This window comes from Aedes albopictus, chromosome 1, assembly GCF_035046485.1.
Source record: "Aedes albopictus strain Foshan chromosome 1, AalbF5, whole genome shotgun sequence".
Taxonomy (NCBI): domain Eukaryota; kingdom Metazoa; phylum Arthropoda; class Insecta; order Diptera; family Culicidae; genus Aedes; species Aedes albopictus.
Window position 1 is genome coordinate 149,370,884 of NC_085136.1, and position 25,635 is coordinate 149,396,518.

General features: G+C 40.2%; 1 protein-coding gene across 20 annotated transcripts in view; it reads left to right on the forward strand.

Moving 5' to 3' along the window:
- LOC109425098 (tropomodulin-1) overlaps positions 1-25,635 on the forward strand; it is a 283,267-nt gene that overhangs the window by 146,481 nt on the left and 111,151 nt on the right. Inside the window, exon 1 of one of the 20 annotated variants that reach the window (XM_029861773.2) lies at positions 22,877-23,479. The exons of the other annotated variants lie outside the window; for them this stretch is intronic. Coding sequence (XP_029717633.2) covers positions 23,444-23,479 — 36 coding nt within the window. The 5' untranslated portion in view covers positions 22,877-23,443. Of the gene's footprint in view, positions 1-22,876; positions 23,480-25,635 lie in introns of those variants that run through there. 20 annotated transcript variants of the gene reach the window in all.

Sequence of the window (25,635 nt, forward strand, 5' to 3'; positions counted from 1 at the left end):
GGGATGCGGTATGGGTCCGATAGTAGTGCGATGTCTGAACTTGACTCCGAGACTGACTGCCATAGCAACTGTTGTGCGGCTTCACAGTGGTTCAGGTTTAGTTGTGTAACCTGCATTATCGTTTGGAACTTCGACCTCCTCGCGTGCCTGGACATTTAAAAAAAGACACTACACCGTCTTCAGCCAAAGGCTGCACAGACTGAACATTACATACACGAGACAACGGACAACACACTGAACACCCAGGCCCGCCCGTCGTGTGGCCCTTGTTCGCCGTGCAAATCAGGCATTTTGGTGCAGAGTTGCACTCTCTGGAGATATGGCCTTCTACTCCACACTTCCTGCAGAGATTACTCCGGTCTGGGCCTTTGCATGCCCAGGACTTATGCCCTTGCTCAAAGCACTTGAAGCACGCCACTGGCGGCTCATATATGCTGAGCGGGCACACTGACCAAGCTACCTTGATCTTCCCGACTGAAATCGCCTTATTCGCATCCCCTACGGGGAGTTTGAACGCGGCAATCTGCGTGCCAGCCGGACCCTTACGCAGGCGGATCGATGCACTTGGTTCATCTATCTCACACTGCTGTTTGAGTGCGGCTGCGAGCTCCTCTGCGTCGGTAATCTCGTCCAGGTTTTTACACTGGAGAGTTGCCTCCGCCGTTAGGGCTCTTACCTGCACCTTTTCGCCAAGTACCTCTTGGGCTAGTGCTTTGTAGGAAGTACCTTTATTGACTGCTTCCTTCTTCAGCACTAGCATCATCTCTCCCGTCCTGGTGCGCCGGATGCTTTTTACATCCGCACCCAACCGTGAGAGACGATTCTCGCCTCGCATGGCCTTCAGCACCTCGGCGTATGTGTCTGCCTCGGTTTTGAAGACCAGCGCGTCACTTCTCGAGTCTACACCCCTGGATTGACTTCATCGCAACAACCGCAAACCAACCCAGAACCCAGATCAAACTGGTGAGATATGGTGAATTCGGTACAACTCCAACGAAGATAATCAACCGCGTACCCTCCATTTCACGAAGGGCGAAGCCACAAGCATGGTCCAGTACGACGGGATGATAAAAAAGCGTGACCACCAATCGTTGCCAAATCTCAGCAGTTCGAAACAAACAAAACGCACGCAAAATGCTAAAAAAAAATAGCACACTTATATCGGCTTGTTTTCCACAGGCTACGAACACGTATCTTCTGATTGATACCTACCAAGGCTAGATACCCATCTGTAGGCGCTTGCTGAAACCATTCGGAAACAACCAGAATACTTTCCACTCTGATTCAATTTATAAATGAGTTTTCTAACTGAGCTCTTCTCGCACAGACATCGTCATATGCACATGAAATCATATATCTTTGTTTTCACTGCGATCCAATCAATCATCAGTAATGACCTGGTGATGGCGACAAAACTTTGTCGCATTCTACGAAGTGAAATTTTCTTTTAACACATGGTTAGTAAAAAACGTTTGACATTTGTAAATATTCAATTCGTCTTATTTTAGAGACTTTCAGTTCACCGTCTGGTAATCAGTAGGTCGGCTCCAGAGACTCAAGTTGATATCGGAGATCTAGCATAATTTGCATCACTCATGCCGCAACAACTGTCGGATGACAAACGATGGCGATCGGTGATGGATCGTTCCGGTCAAATATCCATCATCCCTATTGAACATTTTCGTCGACGCACTGACGGCTGTAACGTCTCCCTCGCCATAATGCTTCTTCGATCTAGCAGGAGTACCTGCTGGTAGTACGTTTAGCATAGCGAGCTTTGCCACCAGACGACGTAGAACCCCTGAACTCGTCTGCATATCCACCTGCCTGACGCGACCTTCACTTCCTGGAATAACTTTCACTACCTTACCTCGAGGCCATCGATTCCGAGTTGTTTCTCCGGCAATGAACGCTATGTCTTCCTCCTGAATACGCTTGACCTCGTCGTGTCACTTGGTTCGCCGAGTCAAATCCGGAAGATATTCCCGAATCCACTGTGTGAGTTGAATATTCGGATTTTGGTGTGCTGACTAATCTTACTGTTTTCCATACATTTCATAAGCTCGCTAAAGCGGGCAAAGACCAGAGAGCGAGTAAAGGCGCCTAAGCCTAGGCACAAGGGCCAGGACACAGTTTAAATACTAGGGTTCCATCCCAGGGAGTATAGGACCAAGGGGTAGCATAAACCTTCTTAGCATCGTCACCCAAACCGATTTCACATATTTTGCTTACTATAATATTTGAATTTTCTAAAATATAACTAAGTTTTGTCGCTGAAAGCATTCAAGTGTAAGTGAAATTACTACAGATATTTCTCATATTTTCTATACCGACAGTCCTACAAATTCACAGAACAATATAGAAATTTAAATTAAATAGGATCTGAAGAATTTCTTGCTGTTTATCTATAAATTTGAACTTTAAGTCTTGCCTGACGCTTACTCCAAAAACATAAGTAGTTAAAAACAGTTTTTTTTGGTTTGATTGGCTTAAGAGTGGTTTACCTAACTCTTGCACAGCGTAACTGATTGCCAAATATCTTTTGTTAGAGTAGTTTTGATACCTTTAATTTTTTTTTTTAATTTTCAGCCGTTCATCCAACAGGTTCATTACTCTGAAATTGAAGTAAAGAATCACTGAACAAAGCAAAACCTTTATATAGATTGCCGTTCAATCACTGGAGAAAGTATCTGGTACCGATTTCATGCAACCCTTCTAATTTATTAAGTAAATCATGTTGACCTAAATGCACTAGGAAGTTTTAAATAAGTTCTAGAAAAAGCATTTTGGTGCTTTGCATAAAACTGTCAAATACTGACTATGAAATAGTCAAAATATTTTTCAAGAGTACATAAGGAATCATATTTTTGCATAAAAGACAAAAGCGCATAATATTTTATTAAGAAAACTCCTAATCGTAAATATATTTGGGTAGTTTATCACACAATTGTTGAAATCCGGGACATTTTCGGGACACTTGGTAATGCGGGACAGGCTGCTTGAATCCGGGACTGTCCCGCACAATCCACGACGTCTGGCCACTTTAAGCTTGCTCTGCATATCAGAGCGCCGATGAGCTAGGAGCGCAACGTCGTCAGCCTGTCAGTCAGCAACAGTCACAGTAAACCCACGATTTGGTTCATGATCAATCGCATCTACCAGGATCTCGTCGATTACGATCAGGAACAGTAGCAGTGATAGAATACATCCTTGCGTCACTCCAGCAACGACCCGGATGGGATCGGACAAAACTCCATTGTGCAGTACTTTGCACAAATATGCCCTGTACTGTGCTGGCTGGCCCAATGAGGCCGATGATTTTCTCAGGGACACCCTTGCGCCTGAAGGCTTCCCACATGTTTTCGTGATTAAATCTGGTGCTTGTAATGTATATCGTGTCCGTTGTCTAGTGCTAGGTTTTGTTTAGCCTGTACAGCCTCTGGCTTAAGACGGTGTCCGCGTCTTCGTTTTTAAAGCTTTTTCGTAATCAATGAGAGGTAGTGGTAGAGAGACTCATGGAATTTAATGATATGCTCCAGGATGACAAAATGGTCCACATGAGATCGTTCAGCATGGAATCTTGCTTGCTGCTGTTGGAGAGTTGCGTCAATTTTCTCTTGTATTCGGACCTTTTCTCAGATGCCTGCATCCAGTTGGCCGGAAATATCGTGATTCCCTATATGTTGCAGAATAATTGCAAATTGTGCCGATACTATGGGGTCATCTTTGAGCATCTCGATTGATATGCGATCGATCCCTGCGGCTCTGTCCGACGTCATGCTACGGATGTCTGTTCCTATATACTGCAATGATGAAGTTTCAGTGTTGACTCGGGTAATGCGTCGATGTCTTGGCGGATCATACTGAGATGTTGGTGGCGTAGCATGTGCTTAAAAGAGGTTTCCAAAGTGCTCGAACCAGCGTTTCGGAGTTAGTAGCGTGTCTCTCGAGGGCATCGTAGCATTAATCTCAGCCCTACTGAGATGGCGTGAAGCATCGTAGAGGAGACGAATGTTGTCGGCGAGAAAGATTGTCTTTGTCGGTTAGAGAGCTCGCCGTTTTTTTTTATCCCGTCCACAGGAGCGTTTCACTTCCTCCTTTAGACCCGAGCAGGAATGAATAACTTACACATAACTGGAGCATACCAAAGTCAGGTATCATACCATGGTCGGTTATCCAGGTATTGAAAATAACTTATTTTGCTATTTTGTTGGTATTGATAAAATACCTCAACGAGGAATTGGTTTGGTGTTGAGGACTGCTTGAGGTATTATTCAATTATGGAAAAATAGCTATTGATATGAAACAATTGCCGCTTATTGTTAAGGTATTACCATACCTGAAGTCATTATTCATGCGTTATGCACAGAATACACACCAGTTATTATTTTAGGTATTTTACCTCTTATACAGGGCTACTTAATACTTCATTCAGGTTGTAGGTATTCGGTTTTTCATACCTGAGTTAGATATTCTTCAGCTATTTTCTCCTGCTCGGGGAGCCGAATACCACTGACGGGCGTTGGCTCCTCGAATTTTCGCTCGTTCTGTTGTGGCGTTGGCGTATCTTAGCTCCTCTATTTTTCACCAGGTCTGTGATCCACTGCTTTCTCTGAGTGCGTAGCTCATCCAAATTATTCTCGTCGAAGGCAATGAAGGCGACCTTGATGGTGCTCCGATTGGTTAGCTACACTTCCACCTTCCGAAATATCCGCAGTTCGGTTCTCCAGCTCCACGACGAAGAACCTTTTCATCACAACGTCTTCCAGTTGGCGTGCTTTGAACCGGTGCCCGGTTATCACCTCCTGTCGATGGATTCTGGCAATGCGCAACCTAATCTCGCCGATAAGGAGATGATGGTCGGATGCAATATCGGCGCTACGTTTGTTCTGCACACCAAGAAGGCTCCGTCTCCATTTTTGGCTGATGCAGATGTGATCGATTTGATTCTCCGTGACACCATCACGGGATCACCCATGTCACTTGGTTCACTGGTCGATGGAAAAAAAGCAATCCCCCAATCCCCATGTTATTGTTGCCATAATACTATGCAAACTGCTCCCCGTTATCGCTCATTTCCTCAAAAGCATGAAGTCCTAGACGTGCTCATAGTCCGAGTTGTCGGAACCAACCTTCGCGTTGAAGTTGCCCATGAGGAGCTTGATATACCCTTTTAGAATCTTATCCACGACAGCATTTTACAGCAGTTGGCTGTAGAAGTATTTTTGTCTTGCATTTCGGCAGCATCGCTTGGCGTAACATTGGATCATGCTAAGGTTTTGAACCCGTGTTCTGGATCTGATCACAATTATCCTCTCATCAATAGGTTCCCACTTCATGAGCGCAGCGTGAACGTGAGCGCTGAGCAGGAAACCAACTCCACGGTGACGAGGAGCGTGTTCACCTCGTAGGCCAGAGTATATCAGAATTTGGCCCGATGCCAATCCGTGTTCTCCTTAGTTCGGCCAACGGACTTCGCTCAGTCCTAGGATCTCAAGCTTCATACAGCATGCCTCATTGACTAGTTGCGCCATGGTTAGTGCATTCCAAGTTCCAATTCTTATCCGTTTATCTGGATGAAAGACTGTTATGTACTGTATACACTAAAACCTCCATTTAGGTAATGAGTCGGGACTGCCTAAATAGAATTTTTACCTAAATGGATTCATTACCTACATGGATTCAGTTTATTACCTAAATGGATTACAAGGTTGCAAAGACGTTCAACAAGGGAGAGTTACTAGGAGATTTAAAGGAGATCATGCGGAGTTTCAGATGGCTTTCAATGAGTTTCAGGAGGGGATGGGTTTCAGGAGAGGAGGGGCTTCAGGGGCGTTTTCGGGGGTTTTGGAGGGTCTTAGATCAGAATTGCCATTCAAATGACTAGCTGGGCACGAAACACGAAAAACCTTGCGAAAAACCCGGCAAAATTCCGCCAGACAGAAAAAATATTGAATGTCGGGTCAAAGTCGGGTCAATTTTTATCGTATGTTGGGCCATTGTTGGACCAACATCGAACAACTGTTGAGTCTGTATTGGGTTTGGTGGCCAAAATAAAAACAGGTGAATGATAGGTTGATGTCGGGTTTGACGTCATCAATGCTGGAGCTGATATCAATGGAATGATGGAAGGATGGTTGATTATCTCAATTTCAGCTGGAAATGACGCTGGATACTGGCACTTTTCAACACTGCATGGGGGGGGGGTGTTTAGGGGGCAACAATGCACCCTCCTCCCCCCATGCCCACCCCCTAACACCACTCACTACTTCTTTCCCATAAACCAGTCTTATACCTAATCTTAAGTACTCCAACTGATTTGAACACAATCAAATCCCATTTAGGTAACGTTACCTAAATGGAGGGACCTAAATAGATTTTACCTAAATGGATCCTACCTAAATGGATCCTACCTAAATGGAGGTTTGAGTGTACACATATTGTCGTACTGCTCAGCTGTCCAACACCGACCGACGAATGCTTTGCGCTCGGACCAGGGCCAGCCTGGCGGCAGCGAGCGAAGAATGTCAACAAACTGGGTGGTTGTTGGCACTTCAGCAAAATAAAACCGCGACTCTAGTTGGAAAATACGCCATCGCATCGCCGCATTGAATGTTAGTGGCCAAGACCTGGTAACGTGTTAATTTCAAACTCGTGCCCTCGACGGCGTCGTTGGTGAAAATTTAATCGATCAACCTCAACGGAGGGCAATTTTCCACCTCCAGCTGAGTTTTTCTTGAAGCGATGCTGCTGATCCCTTTGTGTCGCTGTGTTGGTCGAATGACCGTTGGCAGTAAGTTAACTCGTAAATTAGTTCCGCACGTAGGCAAGCGATGCGGCCTGTCTTTCCGTCCAGAATGGGGAGTGTCTTCTCTCGACCAGATCGAATGGCATCATAAATTCAAGTTTCGTTTTAGCTATATTTTACTGCGGATTTATTTCCTGTGGCTGTACTTTTGCATCGAGGGGAATACAACCCTACAGCTGTGGAAATCATTTCTCGAGGGTGGCATTGACTGGGGTTGCTATTTTTGGAGAACTTGAATTCTCTTGGGGAAGATACCTTGTATGAAAGTGTCTTACTACTTTGGAGCACAGATTTGGAGGCTAAATGAAATTACGCTTCCGTAAACAGGAATAAGATCATAAAACAACAAAGTAGAAAAATATGCAGTAGGCCATATGAATAAAGTTGAGTAAATACTCTTTACTAAATCTATGCGAAACTGTGGAGCAAATCTCTGTGTATCTTCACAGAGGTCTGTGTAAAGCGTATTTACTCAGCCATATTCATAAGGTCTAATGTCTGTAATGAAAAACTGCAAAATTTCGATTACCGTGAATTGATCTTCGGGTTTAAATTAATCAGACGTTATTTCCGTTAGATTAAACATAAAGAAGGTACGACCTGAGGTACGACACGTGGCCATGTTGATGAAACCATTTTTGTTCATTAGCTGATGGGCGCTGAACTTTTAAATCGTTGGTATTTCTTCCTCCTGGCGTCAGAGCATTTAGTATAATAGATCCACATGACATGAAATCCCTATTCACTGGAAAAAAATCTTTGGTACACAAATATTTTACTAATTTCTGTTTTGTTTTCTCTTTCAGGTGAGTTCTACCTTTGATTTATTGAAAACTGCAAATAATCGTAAGTTTTATTTCCCATGCTCATACACAGAAACAACCTGTTGACAACGTTTTTATTTGATGCACCAAAACTTATTCTAATCATAAAACTTTGAGGTTTTACACGATGTCATGAATCATTATTAGTTAAAAAAAAATTAACAATTCTATAGAAAATTGAGGCTTTGCAGTTTGCGTAATATAAATAGATACTTCTCAGATCCACAATAGTAATTTCCCAACCCCATTAAAAACGATTCAAATTAGCCAATCGCTTGTTTTATTGACGTATGGCGTTCGGCTAAAATTGTGACTGGCACATTATAGTCTAGCACCCAACTCTTACCACCGTTCCGTATGTTCTAATTATAAACAACATGTGCCTTCATCGCAGATCCTCTCGTGACAATAGAAGGCGACCGCCACCGCGGTTTGAACTATTCTAAATGCTAAATGCTGACATCGCAAATCGGGCCACACAGTAGTGACAGTGGCAATGTGCTTTCTACCTACGGCAAAGCAGACTTTGCTGATGATGCTGCTTGTTACGGATTATACAATTTTCGTTTGTTTTGTTTTTATTTACGTTTCTAGCGTCCATCCTCGGTACTCTCGTCCTTCAACGGTTGTGTAATTGAAGGCGATGGGAATTATTTTAGAACCGACACCACATAGTCATCAATCAGGCAAAGCAAGCGTCATCAATTATCGGGCATTGGTCTTGATCTGATTGGTGGAAAACTACTGCGGTTTATGGATCCTTTGTTGATTGTTTTTGCTGGTACTGATTTTAATTAAAATCCATAGAAATTGAACTTCTTACCAATTTTATAGATTATTGGTTATAGGTTGTTGTAGATCTCGGGTAAAATGAACGATCATGCACATAAAACAAATGTTTCGTTTAGATTTAGCATTTACGGACGAAAATGCGCCGCGCACAAACTTCCTAGGAAAAGCAAACGAAGCTATTTATTTTTAGTTCAGTGTTCAATAAGTCAAACGCAAGCTGATTTACATTGTGACTACAATGTCGGTAATGCACATTGAATGTTGATAATCACTGCAACGGTGCAGTTACTTCTTCTTCATGTTATGTTCTCATTGGAACATCGTCAGATCACGTTCCTCCTACATCTTACCCATTGACCTTTTCTCTCCAACCTGATATGTTGAAAATATCAACTTTGCAGGGTTGTTTTATGTAATTCTGGCATGCTGGGTACGGTGTAGGGGGTGATACACAAGTTATGTTACGCAAAAATCGATCATTTTGAAGATTTTTTCGAAATGTTCAGCTCAAAATCACCAAAATGGTCACTTACAACCCTTTGCATTCTGGCCCTTTTTTTTTTTTAAGATGACCCACCACTCACCCTCACACCAAAATGCTCTACATTGAGCCCCCTGGTAGTGAACTCATCTTATTCTTTAACATTAGGGGGATTCACTTAACAGTGTAAACTGATGAAACTGATTAAACGTCGCGATCACCAAGGCAAACTTTGATTATTTCATTCGCAAAATCATGAAACATTTCAAATAAGCAGAAAATCATGGCTTACGCAGCAATTTAATCAGTTTAGTGAATGCCCCTATTAATAACACAGCGTAACAAAAAATAACTTTTTGTCTGTCTCAAGAGCAAACTTATGTGTCTCCGAAGGATTTTGGGCCGCTGAATCCGAATCCCGGCTCAGATTTGCTCTAACACGTCACAATTTTGAGCTATACTTCAATTTATAGGGCAAAATATGCGATTTTGGGCTTTTTTGACTGCTAGCCATTAAGCAAGGGAAAACTGGCAGTTGATATGGATTTACATTTTCAAATTAGTAGGGTGTTGATTTTGGATCTATAATACAGTTTCAAGTTTGTTTTGAATAATAACCTATTATTCATCGTTTTAAGTCGCTCAGGTATATTGTTATATGCATAAGGTCCGTAGAAAGTTATCCTCGTCTGAAAAAGGTTACTCATAGCTCTAGATCGCGCCAAATTGTTTGCATGCCTTGTATTATGATTATGTGTTCTTGCAGTGTTAAATTGTAATGCATATCAGGGTTCTTGATAGTGTTATATATAAATAAAAATGATTGTTAATCGCATAGCCCCCGTATTGGTAACGCGTTATGCTTAAAGCTTGTGTTAAGTTGTTGCGTAGGATATAATCGTGGCAAAAGGTAGATAATTTTTAAACACCTGTTTTGCAGGACTTGTAATTTTTTGAGTTTCGATTTGCAGCCATGACCCCAAACAATGATAAGGTATTGGAGGTGAGAATGTATGCATCCAAAATAAAATTTCAGAAGTGCATTACGAGGAACAAATGATCTTACGCGAAACATTAATCCACAAAGAGTCGAAACTTTCGTTAACACTTTATCAATATGACAACCCCAAGAAAGAACAGGGTCCAACACTAGGCCTAGATACTTGAAGTTGTACACTCTTTCGATTTCTACCTGTGAAATACAAAGCTTTAAGTTGAGATCAACTTTCTTCCGTGGGGAGTGAAACAACATATATTTGGTTTTCGACAGGTTTAAAGATAGTAAATTCGAATCAAAGTATCTAATCAGGATCCGTAAGTCGTTTTTCATGCTAGAAATTATGGAGGAAGGATCATGACTTGGGTAGAAAATAGCTGTGTCATCAGCGAAAAGTCTAGGTGTTCCTATCAAAGGTAAATTTCCAAGATCGTTGATGTATATAAGGAACAATAAAGGGCCAATATTGCTGTCTTGGGGTACTCCAATATTGCACGTTTGTATTGAGCTCCGGGAATCCTCGATAGCTACATATTGTTGCCTATCTTTCAAGTAGCTACGTATTATGTTATTTGCAGTACCACGTATTCCACAATATTCTAATTTCTGCAACAAAATGTTGTGGTTCAGGGTATCGAACGCTTTTTTTTAGATCTATGAAAAGACCACCAATAACACATTTATTATCGATCTTGCCAATTAAATAATCAACTAGCTCTACCATTGCTGTAGAAGTACTACATCCTTTTCTAAACCCATATTGAAACTTGTATAAAATATTGTGCTTATTCAAAAACTTAACTATTCTTTTAACCAACAGTTTTTCGAAAATTTTACTAAATACAGAAAGTGTGGAAATGGGTCTGTAATTGCAAGGATCTGTTGTTTCGCCACATTTAAAAATTGGAGTTACTTTCGCTATTTTCAAGCATTCAGGATACGTACCTTCCTCTAGCTGATTAAAAAGGTGAGCGAGAATATTGAAAAATTTTACTGCATTGTTTTTTACGACGCTAGTTGGAAAGTTGTCGGACCCGTTACTTTTTTCACATTAAGTTCTTTAATAATTTCAAGCACTTCATTTTCATTTGCAGGACCTAAAAATACCGATTGTCCCAGTCGTGTAGAATTGCTTAGAGGATTTGAATTATTTTTGGGTATTTTATTTGCAAGATTTGATCCAATTTGTGAAAAAAAGTTATTGAAAGTTTCACAAACTTCTAAATTATTGGATGTCAGAACGCCATTAACTTTAAGCCTAAAACATGTCTTAGTTTTGGACCGCCCCATGATCTCGTTCAAGTTTTTCCATAGTTTCGCATGGCAAGTGTTTTCTAACAATTTTCTGTAATACTCACGTTTACATCCCCTTTTGACATCATCGGCTCTTTTGGACACATGTTTAAGTAAATCTTTCAAGTATGTATTCATTATTAGGATCATTCTTTACTTTTTTAAGATATTTATGCTTGAGTTTCATCCAGTGCCATGCATGATAGTTAAGCCAGGGACAATGTTTAGATTTGACCTTTACGTTTACACTTTTACTTGTCGTACATTGAGCTAGTAAAGTATTGTACATATTTGTGATGGCTGTAAGGGAGTTATTCACATTACCATCATAGTCAAAGCCGTGCAGAAAAACAGTAAACAAATCTTGAAATTTTGATTTATCCACCACTTTTCTTGCCAACACACCATTTTCTTTAGGACCTTTGATTTTAAACGAAGGAACAATTTTTATATGATCACTAGGGACAATGAAAATTCGCGATTTCGCGGAAGCCGCGAAATCCGCGAAATTGGGTTACCGCCGCGAAATTTAGAAAATCCCGCGATATGCCGCGAAATTTTATGAAATTACGAAAATACGCCACAAACTTCCATCAATTTCGAATTTTAAAACATAAATAGTTGATAACTTTCTACAATGTAACGTTCATCATGATTCTGTATCCGCAAGTTTACGGCATTTTCAGTATTTCAGTATTTCTATCCAGAGTTTTCATCAAATTTGTTAGTTTTTCAAAGAAGTAATGATTACGCCTCACAAAATCAAATAAATTATCCATGTGTCATGCGAAATTGCAGTTTTCTTTAACAAAACGGTTAAAAATATGGGGCCGCGAAATCGCCGCGAAATTCACAAAAGCGGCCCGCGAAATTTAAGAAATTTTGCCGCGAATTTCCATTGTCCCTAATGATCACTAACATCCGTATAAATAGTATCATTTCGGATGCTATGCAAATCATCATTCCTACACACAAAGTGATCCAAGATGTTACTACTAATTGGACGAGTGACAAACGTATTTGAGCAAGCATAGTTATAGGATTCTAACAGACTTAACGGACAACAATGTTATTACTGGACAAATTAATGGGAATATTCATGTCATCAACGAAGAATCGAGGATAAGAAGTTTGAGCTGATAATATATTTTCAATTTCATCATGAAACTGATTGAAGTCAAAAGATGGCGGTCTATATACACTCACCACTTCACAATGAAATCCATTTCGTTCAATTTCAACATGTATAAGATGAAATCCATCTGTTTCAATGTTTTTTAGCACTTTAAAACTTAATCCAATTTTCACATACACAGCCAGGCCACCAGAGGACGAATTGCGACAAGAAAAAACAGAACTATAGCCGGGTATATTATACAAACCACAATTATTCGATTTTAACCACGTTTCACCAACAACAAAGATATCAATCGGGAATTCCACCAGGATTTGGAAGTCATTAAGAAAATCATTCTGGAGTTAACCCAAAAATCCTTCTGAAATTCATCCAAGAGTTGCTTTTGAGAATCACGGAGATTTTCCTTCCGAAACTCCTATAGGAGTTTTCCAGTTCCTCTAAAATCACCTTCTGGATTTATAACAAGATTTTTTTTTGCTGAAATCCCTCCAGAAGTTCCTTTTGGTGTTTCCCCACTATTTCTATCTGAGATACCTTAAAAAGTTTTTCTAGGATTTCATCGGAAGTTCTTTCTGGGACTCTTCAAAAAACTTCGTCTGGTATTTTCTTTCTGGGACTAATCTGAAAAATTCTCTACGTGTTCTTTGTAGAATTCATGCAAGAGTTCATTTTGGTATTTGTGAAGTATTTTGTGGAACTTCAAATTTGAATACTTCTAAAATATTCAGCTCAACTCTATCTATCCGTCTTCGGAATTTCTACAGCATTTTTTACTGCGTTTCCTCCAAGAGGTCCTTCTTGTAATCCTCCAGGAGTTCCACATCAGCAAATCCTTCAGAATTTCCTTCTCGGGCCCTCCTGATGTTCCTTATGGAAATCGCCGGGATGTTATTTCTGGAAATCCCCCAGAAGTTCCTTCTGAAAATCCTCAAGAAGTTTATTGTGGAAAACTTTCAGAAGCTCCTCCTAGGAATCCTATAGAAGTTCTTGTATGAAATCCTTCAAGACTCCCTAGTGATAAACCTTCAGAATTGATGGTATTTTGTTAGTTTTTTTCTGAGAATCCTCAGTTCCTTCAGGGAATCCTCCAGGAGTACCGTAAAATGGGGTAACTTTGATAGTTTTTCAGCGAATTTTCTGAATATTTTTCCATGTGACAGTATTTTCCCCAGTTTTATATTTTTAAAACAAGGACTGGGGTATCAGTTATCAATTGCAATTGAAAGATTCGATAATCTGACATATTTTGGATGACTTTTAGTTATCCATATGAGCGAGAATCAGATTTTCATTTTGGGGTAACTTTGATAATTCCCTGAAAAACACATAAAATCTTAAAAAATAATCACAGATTGGAATCTTAGGAATGTGAACATGATGAGAGAAGCCTTGTGAAATGTAACAGATAGATTTGTTATATCAAAATGTGTTTGTGGAGTACTGAGTGTAAAACACAGTGAATTTAGCTATCAAAAATCATTATCTTTGTAAAAATATATGTTTAACGGTACATCATCATGTAATTACATGTTATTCATGGTGAGTTCTCTTAATTTTTGGGTTGTTTTTAACAAATTTTGAACAACACAGATTTATCTACATGTAATTACAAGGGCATTGCATACTTTTAGGCGTTTATCATTGTATGGAGATTTATGACACAATTTACAAAATTGCTTTCATTTCGTAAAAACACACTTCGTTAAGAGATTCAAGGCCAGATTTAGAATCTACTATGATGATTCTAACGAGAATAAGAGTCCATTCATTGAAAAAATATTTGCAACGAAGGAATATAGGAGATTGTTTGAAGGGGTTGACAAATGACAAAAATATTAACAATTTTTATTTTTTGTCCAAAAAGTTGCATTTAAACTAGGTTTTAATGAAAATATATCTAAGATGAACTTTCATATGCATAGAATTGATCTACGTTTGCCTTTTTCTTAACTGATTGAAGGAATCATAGTTATAAGACAAACTAAACAATGCCTGTCGAACTATCAAAGTTACCCGCATTATCAAAGATACCCCATTTTACGGTACACTGAAAAGCCTCTAAATCTATCACCTGAATCCTAGCTTAAACTCCTGTTCCAAAAAGAAACTTATTTTTAACAGACTATACTCCCAAATTTCCCCAAAAGGATATTCTGAAGTATTTTCTGGATCATGAATCTCATTAAGTAATTTGGAGGAATCCTCAGAATGTATGCTGTGAAATACACAGCAGGAATTACTGAAAGAAAAACCAAAGACCGCATTTTTAGAGTCATCGAAAGATGAAATTCTGGATGAAAATTCTATGTACCTTCAGATAGCATAGTGGATAAGGCATTTTCTCGGCTCCCTGGGCATAGTGTCACATTGTGCTTGGCAGGCAAAGGAAGCCCTTCAATCATGCCTTCAATCAATAACTGCCAAAATTCTCAAAAAATATTTACATTGAGTTGAAGAAAGACATGTGTCAAGTTCCAGTGGGAACATAGGAAGAAGAAGAAGGATCTCCAGAAGTATTCTCCAAGTTCCAGGAGAATACCTCAATGGACAAAGGAACACCAATTAAAGTTCCCACACATAATAAACTAGGGGCTGTCCATAAACCACGTGGTCATTTTTTTGGGACTTCTCAACCATACCCCCCCCCCCCCCCCTCGCGTGGTCATTTGTCCATACAAAAATTTTTTTTCGTCCATTCAAAATGCTCATAGGGCGCACAACCCCCCCCCCCCTCTCATGACCACGTGGTTTATGGACAGCCCCCTAATGATATGAAAAAGTGGCTCGATTGCGTGAAGTGATTTCCTGGATGACCCCGGTGAGTCCCGGGTAATTGAGTTTTATCTTTGATGGTCTTACATGCATATCCCATCTATTATTGATCCATCATTATATTAGCAACTAGTTTTACACTCAAGAAGTTTATCATAAATCATATTTCAGCTTCTGAAATGAGCTGTAAGTGATTAAATCTAGATACACTGTGGTGCAATTGATCGGACAAACGCCAATTTTCATACAAAATGGCCAAGTTTGAGATGCTATAACTTTGGTATGCTTTTACCCGGAGCTATACATATGTTGAATTTTACGTATACGAAGTACAAAACAATTCCGTTCACAGGTTTAGGCGGGACAAGACATTCAAAATGTGCAAAAGACAGCGGTACCCCTTTAATTTACACGCGTGCCGTGTTATTTAGAAACTTTAGTGTAAATGAGGGGCCCAGAATAAAAAAGGGTGTAAGTGATTATTTTGTCGATTTTGAGCTGAGCATATCATAAAATTTTTCAGATTTCAAGCTTTCAGGAACTTTTTTAAGATTGTCTCTACGATGATTGGAAAAATTAAAATAAATCAGGGAAAATTGGGTTGATTTTGAAACTCCATACATTTTGTATGGGATGAAAAATTGGTCAACAATTTTAAACCTTATTTACTCGAAAGTGGGTTTTTGTCACTTACACCCCTTTGCTTCTAACCCCCTCAAATATGTTTAATAGGATAGCAGTTTAATGGTTCGAGAGGGAATTTTTGGGACAGAAAACAAATTTCACTTCTATACACTTTTTGGGATTCATTATAGTTCCATTTCAACTAGGCAATATTTCAGTTCGGTCGATGAAACTATATTTTCCATGTGATTTACTCTATGGAAAGCATTTTTTTAAAGAAAAATCACGGCAAATTGCCCCTTAGCCTTTAAGAAATGAATCACTGAATGGTACTTACCTTACTTACTTACCGATCAGGCTAAAGCCGGGGTGCCCTCTGCTGTACATAGTAGCCGTCTCTATTCCACTCGGTCCATGGCTGTTTGTCTCCAGTTCCGCACTCTGCGTAGGGTCCGCAGATCGTCCTCCACTTGGTCGACCCACCTAGCTCGCTGCGCTCCACGTCTTCTTGTACCGGTCGGATGACTCTCGAGAACCATTTTAGTCGGGTTGGTATCCGACATCCTGATGACGTGACCCGCCCACCGTAGCCTCCCGATTTTCGCGGTATGGACGATGGTTGGTTCTCTCAGCAGCTGATGCAGCTCGTGGTTCACTCCGCCGTAGATGGTACGCAACACCTTCCGTTCGAAAACTCCAAGGGCGCGTGCCTCCTCTGCATGTAAGGTCAATGTTTCGTGCCCATAGAGGACTACCGGTCTAATAAGCGTTTTGTAGATAGTTAACTTCGTGTTACGGCGAACTTCATTCGATCGTAGAGTTATGCGAAGTCCAAAGTAAGCTCTATTTAGAGACGAACCAGCCAAGGGCTGAAAGTCTCTATAATAAAGACAAATCAATCAATCAAGCTCTATTTCCTGCCACAATGCGTCTCTCTGCTAGTGTCGTTGTCGACGGTCATCAATGAGCCCAAGTAGACGAATTCTTCAACCGTCTCGATTTCATCACCGTCGATATAAATTCGGGGTGGCGGGCGCGGTGATTCCTCCCTGGAGTGCTTTGCCATCATGTACTTTATCTTCGACACATTAATGACTAATCCGATTCGCCTGGCTTCCTCTTTAGTCGGATATACGTTTCCGCCATCGTCTCAAATTTGCGAGCTATAATATCAATATCATAAGCGAAACCAAGTAGCTGAACAGACTTCGTGAGAATCGTTCCACTCGTGTTTATCCACGCTCTCCTTATGACACCTTCTAACGCAATGTTGAACAGCAACCACGAAAGACCATCACCTTGCCGAAACCCTCTGCGAGATTCGAATGGACTCGAGAGTGTCCCTGATACTCGGACTACGCACATCACTCAATCCATCGTCGCCTTGATCAATCGTATCAGTTTATCCGGGAATCCGTATTCGTGCATAATCTGCCATAGCTGCTCTCGATCGATTGTATCATACGCCGATTTGAAATTCATGAACAAGTGATGTTTGGACACGTTGTATTCGCGGCATTTCTGCAACACCTGGCGGATGGCGAACACCTGGTCCGTTGTAGCGCGTTCACCCATGAATCCAGCCTGATATTGTCCCACGAACTCTCTTGCAATCGGTGATAGACGGCGGCATAAAATTTGAGAGAATATCTTGTAGGCAGCGCTCAGTAGTGTGATCGCGCGGTAGTTCCCGCAATCCAACTTGTCGCCCTTTTTGTAGATGGGACACACGATACCTTCCATCCATTCCTCCGGTAATACTTCTTCCTCCTAAATCTTGGTAATGACCCAGTGTAGTGCTCTCACCAGTGCTTCTCCACCGTGTTTTAGAAGCTCGCTTGGTAGTTGGTCTGCTCCAGCGGCTTTGTTGTTTTTCAACCGGCCAACCTCCTCCTCCATCTCTTGGTGGTTAGGGGCCGGAAGTCTTTCGTCCTGTGCACATACTCCTAGATCTGTTACCACGCCACCTTCGGTACTAGCAACGTCGCCATTGAGGTGCTCATCGTAATGCTGCCGCCGTCTCTCGACCACCTCACGCTCGCTTGTGAGATTATTCCTGTGATTATCTCGGCACATGTCGGCTTGTGGCACAAAGCCTCTGCGCGAGCGGTTCAGCTTCTCGTAGAACTTTCGTGTGTCCTTAGCGCGGTACAGTTCTCCCATCGCTTCGCGATCTCGTTCTTCCTGCCGGCGCTTCTTCATCCGGAAAACTGAGTTCTGCCTGTTCCGCACCTGCCTGTAACGTGCCTCATTCGCTCTCGTACGGTGTTGCAGCATTCTCGCCCATGCTGCATTGTTCTCGTTTTCCAACTGTTTACATTCGCCGTCGTACCAGTCGTTTCTGTGATTCGGAGTCGCAAAGCCTGTAGCCTGTAACCGAGGTACTACCTATGGCGGATCGGATGTCCCCTCCAGCCATCTTCAAGTGTAGCTGCGCCAAGCTGTTCTTCCGTTGGTAGGGTCACTGCTAGCTGCTGCGCGTAGTCTTGAGCCACTTTCACGTTACGCAGCTGCTCGATGTTGAGCCGCGGCGTTCGACTTCGACGCCTGGTGATAACTGTTGAAAGTTTTGAGGCATACATACAGCGACTAAGTAGTGTTCCGAATCTATATTCGCACTGCGATATGTGCGGACATTGGTTATATCCGAGAAGAATTTACCGTCGATTAGAACGTGGTCGATTTGGTTTTCTGTTTGATGGTCGGGTGATCTCCAGGTGGCTTTGTGGATATCTTTGCGGGGGAAGAAGGTGCTTCGGACTACCATACCACGGGAGGCTGCAAAGTTTACGCATCGCTGGCCGTTATCGTTCGATACGGCGTGCAGGCTGTTTGGTCCGATTACCGGTCTGTACATTTCCTCCCTTCCTACCTGCGCGTTCATGTCGCCGACAATGATTTCCACGTCAAGTGGCGAGCAACCATCGTATGTTTGCTCTAACTGCGTGTAAAACCCTTCTTTCTCGTCATCAGGTCTCCTTTCGTGTGGGCAGTGGACGTTGATGATGCTGTAGTTGAAGAAACGGCCCTTAACTCTCAACATGCACATCCTTGCGTTAATCGGCTGCCACCCGATCACTCGTTGTCGCATCTTGCTCAACACTATAAAACCGTTTCCCAGTTCATTAGTGATGCCACAGCTTTGGTAGAAGGTAGCCGCTCGATGCCCGCTTTTCCACACTTTCTGGCCAGTCCAACAACCCAAGCAACCAAAAGTTCGGATAAAATAGCATGTTTGGGCTTAATCAGCTATTCGAAGGTATATGAATAGCATTCTATTCAGCTCACTTTTTAAGTAATTAACCGAACTTCAGTTCACAAAAAGTACACTTGTGTCGCTGAAAGGAACGCTATTCAGCTTAAAAATAAACTTCGAAAAAATGAAAAAAAAAAATGGTTTAGTCCTCAATAGTATTTTTTTAATAACAACCATTAAAAGTTCATGTGGAATCCAAATTGACTAATACCTTGAAATAATGTTTGATGTTTTTTACTTACTGAGATTTGAACTCGGGATCTCCTCGTTGAAAGTCGGTGCCTAACCACTACTCCATGTATGTGTTGTTATGCACTGTGGGATTTTACTCAATGTGCTGATATCATATAGTAGAGCTCAATCAGGTTCGCGTGTGAACTTTCCCTGAACTTGGAATAGTTTTTGAAGTCGAAAGTTCGAAAGAAGTTCACGTGGAACTTCTTGTGAACTTACGCAGTTTGACATTTTAAGTTTGTTGTGGCTCGCAGTGCAAAGCAATAAATTAAGGCCAGTGTATCGACTTCAAGAAAAGATTATAAGTTTTCAGCTTGGTTTTCAGTGAATACGATTGCGTCGATTACCGGTGCGCTGCAGTGACAAGTGAGACGGGTGTGAAAACATCCAGCAAAGCTGGAAAATTTTTGTGCGCAGCCGAAAAACCCCCGGCGGCATCCTGGGGGGAACAGTTTTCCGCTGCGGGGGCAGCCTTTGAGCCACACAATACGGATCCTTTGCGTTGATTACAAGTAAGTACGTTCAAATATTATAGTGGAACAAAGTGTACTTGTGAAATTAACACAAGCTGTGGCTGCTGGGCTCGATTTCCGAGTGATTTAATTGAATGAGAACTTCTCCCCGGCCCCGCTGTCGCCGAAGTTCAAGTGAAGTTCACTTTTGGTACGGTTAATATTTATCCGAACTTTCAGTAGTAAGTTCAAAACAAGTTCGATACAAGTTCGGAACGGATGATTTCAAGTTGTTGGAATATGTTCAAATGAACTATATTTGAATTTTAAAAGCACGCAAAAGTTCAACATGAGTTCGGTTAATATTTGATTGAACTCTGTTTTAAAGTTCAACATAAGTTCTTTTTGAACCTTTTTTCGACTTTAATGTCGTTTTGAAGAGAAGTCAAAAGCTTGTACATGTACTTCCAAGTTCATAAACAATACAAGAGTAACTTTTTGGAGAACTAAGTTCAACGAAACCTGGAATTGAACCAAACTTGAACTTCTGAGTTCGTTCTTCAAGTGGAATCCGAACTTTTGGTTGCTTGGGAATGTTCCTGCAACGCCACGATGTCGAAGTTGCGGGGATGTAGTTCGTCGTAGATTATCCTGTCACATCCTGCGAAACCTAGTGATTTGCAATTCCATGTTCCAAGTTTCCAATCGTAGTCCTTATTTCGTCGCGTGGGTCTTTGCCGATTTTATCGAGTCGTATTTTCTCCTGTGTAATTCGCAATGGGGATTTTTACCGGTGGCTTATTGGGCCTACGCCAACACTCCTGTCTCACCGCTGGGCCATCGTGTCAGTTCTGTTCAACGTCCCAACCAACACTGGAATGACCACGCTGATAGGGCTACTACCTTGGATCTAGCTGGGCTTGGTACAGCGTTTCTTACTCAGCCGCTGGATGCAAGAACAGACGCTGTTTGAGCCGAATCTACGACAAGAGGTCGAAAGACATAAGGTCGAAGGACAAAAGGTCGAATGGACAAAAGGTCGAATGGGATATACATTTAATGTTTACTTTATTTATAAAATGTGTGAAGAAAATTCTAAATATATGGAGTTCTGTAGTGTTGAATGGAGAGCACTGAAAATGAAAAATTACCTCAAATTTTGTAGGGATAAGTTTACCAAAACCAATAATAGCAAAAAAAATATTTATTTAAAAAGTCAGTTCAAATTTTCCAAAATGACGTATGTGGGTTGCCAAATTCTTTTACAATTTAAAGTGGGTTGCAAGCTGAAAAAGTTTGAGAGTCCCTCGCTAGCACGTGATAATACTGAATGTTTTGTTCTGTCTATATGAATAGCTGCATTTTTAAATCAAATACATCAAGGTGTACTATTCATTCAATATACGCAAATGGACATTTTCCAGTTGGACTTATTACATTTCTCGAACAAACCATCTAATCTTGGTTCATTCAATCCAACTATGACATAATTTCTGAACGCCACATTTCTGATCCATTCATCCACTCACACTTTCCCAGTTCATTCGATTTAAAAGCTCCCCATGTTCGTTGAAAACACAGCGCATCGTTGATAGTGGTATTGGTACTTAATACTGACATAAACCAGTACTGACTGCAGATACGGCAAGCATGAAAACATAACATAAATACATCCACCATCACCAGCACCGTACAAATGGCATAAAGTACCGCTAGAGATACGAGACTGCCTGCAGCCTGCAGTCATGATTTGCCAACACAGGCTGTATAGTCAGATCAAACAAGAAAACAAGGGAAACGGGAGAGGGGGTGAATGCACGTTGTTGATGCTCCCTTCCCAAGTTCGTTTGCCAATCGCGTCGCTTTGAATGGGCTCGTGTTTGGATATTGATTGTTGAATGGAACTTTTTGAATTGTTAATTCATAAAATTATTTGTTTCAGAAAATATAAAGTTTCAAATTTGTACAAAAACTTGATACATATTTTAAGGGTATCTATAAATAGCTCACCCCTTTTATTGCAGTACATAGTTGAGCCATAGAGAGCATAATGTTATTCATATTAACTAGAAGAAAATGTCATGATTTATAAAACTCACCAGGTAGTACACGTCTCTCTTGGACACATTAATAAAAAAAAAACACATCTCTCCGTCAATAGGACAGATCGGTGAAGTACTAGATTTGTAGTAATGAGCTGAATTTTAGTATGGTGAGAAGGTCAATTCTCCGTTTCTGCATAGAAATGGTGCAAAAAGCGTGGGTATTATGATTCCTTGCCTAATTTGATGCTGCTTGAGCAAAGCTTTGGGCAAGTGTTGTATTGTTTCCTCCATTTCTTGTAACATAAACAACATAGATATCCAAAGTTTTGCTCATACAGCATTATATTAGGCAAGGAATCATAATACCCACGCTTTTGCACCATTTCATTGCAGAAACGGAGAATTGATCTTCTCACCATACTAAAATTCAGCTCATTACTACAAATCTAGTACTACACCGAACGTGCCCCATTATGACCGAGCGTAACGATCCATATAGTAAAATTAAAATTTTCATACAAAAAAAGCGTTACGAAGGGGGGAGAGGGTGTCGAAAAATGACGATTTTAGCGTTACGTAATAAATGGATGCAGCCTTATTATCTTTAATAGCAAGATTTTATATGATTTGGAAATATTTTGAGAAGCACAAAAAATAAAAAAAATACTTTGTTATAGACCTCATGATATGATTCTTAGGGGTGATCGAATCGACAGCTTGAGTCAAATGGGAACCTTACAAATGCAAAGAAGTATACAGATGACAGCAGCATAGTTTTAATGCATTTATTATTGTGGTATTTCAGAGACATGCGATATGAGAGCCGATAGTTTACGTTCTTTTTGTTATCAAGCGTGTTTGCTCACTCCTAACAAAAAATATAAAATAGAAACAAAACAAATAGCTGTGATGCGCTATGTTTTAAGTACATACCGTTATCCAGTTTTTGTTGTTACTTTTGATTTTCAATAAAGCCCAGGCGATAGCCCACAGCCTGCATGGGTTTGTATTGGTGAGAAGGCTTCATCACACTATGTATTCTTTCATCAACACAACAGCATGAGTCATTGCAGTCAGTTCATTGAATGAATCGTAACGTGCAAAGTGGTCGTGGAACTGCTGTAACCTGGCTCTAAAGAGGCAAGAGCCCTCAACAGCATTCAGCAAGTAGTATAGTAGTAGTAATCGTCATTGCCTGTCGTCGGTCGGTCGGTCGATCGGTTATCCAAAGTTTTGTTTTTTCTACCTTCCCCGTGGATACATTTTCGCGATTTCTGTGCAGCAGTAGCAGTAGCCCGCAGAGCTGCAATCAATCCACGGACTGTCAGTGTTTATCTGTCAATCGAAGCTGACAGTGCTCCGCGGTTACGCTTCTTACCTTGAGACGATAAAGAGGGCCTCCCCGTTTGCATGGTGGACAATCAGATTTGTCGCATCTAGAAGAGGCATTAGAAGAAACGCAGTGTCAAAGTGTCATCATTTGTAGGAAATTTGTGTGTGCTTGTTCTTCGTGTGTTAGTGACTGAGGTCATTCCGTTTAGTCCGTGTCATTTTAATAAAGAAAATATAGTGCGACCCAGCCCTTGAGCGGAAGATTCAGTGTTTTATCTTAAAAAAGTATTGTTTGTTGTTTTAACGTGTACGAGCAAATTGTAACGATTTGCTGAATTTTTACCTGATACCGACAAAGTCAACCGGGAGACAACTTTAGTTCATACGGCTCCACGATGACGGAGGAGATAAAAATCGATACTTCAAACATGGTAAATAAAATCCACTTATCGCCGAGGATACAATCAATCATTTGCTTAAGATAACTATAGGAAATTGCTATTTGAACAATCGTTTCAGTTGCCTGATAGTCACACTCGGGTGTTAATTGATCATTTTTTGTTAATAATTCATTCGAAGATTCGAGTGTTGCTTGATTACAGATTTTGTATGAGGTCATACATATCTGTCAAACAGGAGAAATTGAATAATACACACACTACGGCTTGTCGCATGTGATGTCGCCGGGCTGCCAGATGGATTGAACAAGTTTGGGTGGGGTGGCAAATTGAGTCAGTGTCAGACCGGTGAAATTATCAAATCAAAAAGCAAAAGAAAAATTATACTTGTGTAAGGGCTATTCCAGTTTTAAAACAGACAACCTGTATGTGTATTTTTCGTAGTATTCAATAAAAAACATTATTAGTTTATTTTGCATAAGTTTCAGTAACCACTCTACTATAAAGCAAAAAATGTAAAATTATACAATTAGTTATTTTTACGTAACAGAATGTGTTTTCGTTAAATTTCATTTAAAACATACTTCCCAATTCGCAAAATTCAACATACAGGGGATAGACAAAATGATCGGGACAGGCAAAATTTTTACTTTCCAAAAAATGTTCAACTAGCTGTAACTTTTTGAAAAGTGCATCGAATATTCTCAAATTTTTACTGTAACTTCTTCAACTAGTTGTGTATCAGTGGACAAAATTTGGAAAAGATCGGACAATTCTTCAAGAAGTTATAAAGATTTTTGGAAAAGATAAAATTATCCGATAGCCAACTTTGAGGTGTTATACCTATAATGAACCGATTGCAATGAAATTTTGACCATACATGACTTATATAATGAACTCTGGAAAACATTTGACTTAACCTGAAATTTTTAACAAGCGAAAAAGCTATCGCGATTTTATTTTTTTCACGATTTTTTAGTAAATTGGTCTATTTTTAATATGCATCCCATTACTTTTTCAATTTATTGGCGGATATGTTGTTACTTTCCTTCAAAACGCATTTATATATAAGTCAATTAGAGGGAAACTAAATGAACTATTATTTGCATCTTGAATTTTGAAACGATGTTGATGTTTTGGATAATTTGGTGTTTTATTAGAAAAATAATCTAATCGTTATAAATTTCTTCCGTGTAAAGAATATTAAGTAAAGTCAATGGTTTTTCATAGCACATTATATAAGTCATTAATGGTCAAAATTTCACTACATTCGGTTTATTGAATCCGGAGATATAACAGCTCAAAGTTGGCTATCAGATAATTTTACCATTTTTAAAAATCTTTATAACTTCGTGAAGAATTGTCCGATCTTTTCCATATTTTGTCCACTGATACACAACTAGTTGAAGAACTTACAGTAAAAATTTGAGAATATTTGATGCACTTTTCGAAAAGTTACAGCTAATTGAATATTTCTTGAGAAGTGAAAATTTTGCCTGTCCCGATCATTTTGTCTATCCCCTGTACCTTTCCATGTATTTAAATTTTCCATCTTTATGAACTTGAATGCGATATTATACTATTCTTCTACATAGTTAGAGATCAATAGTTGGTTAGTATCCATCAAGATTCTAATGAAAAAAATTTACATGTCAATGAAATTGTTTAGTAGGCACTTCTCAAAAAAAAATCAGAACTAATGTCTGCAAAAATATTCAGTTGAAAAAATATCTCATGTAATACCTGGATACTGAAGGAGTCTCAGGATATATTTCTGAAGGAATACCTAGATGAATTTAGGAAGTAATCCATGGAGGATTACTTTAAATGGATTTCTGAAGGAATTTCTGGGAGAATTTGAGGAGAAATCTTGAAAAAAAAAACACTGTAGAAACATCTGAAAGAATCTCAGAAGGAATTTCTGGAGAAATATCTTCAGAAACTCATTGGGAAACCTCTGCTTAACTTTCTAGAAGGAATTTTTAGATGGATTCCTGGATACACTCTTTATTTTATATTCATTTTTAAGACTTCCAACCTGACGCTAATTCATCGCTGATAAATTCCTTAACCCATATAGCCGAGGCGGTAAACGCACGGGTATTCAGCATGACCATGCTGAGGGTGACGGGTTCGATTCCCGGTCGGTCCAGGATCTTTTCGTAAAGGAAATTTCCTTGACTTCCTTG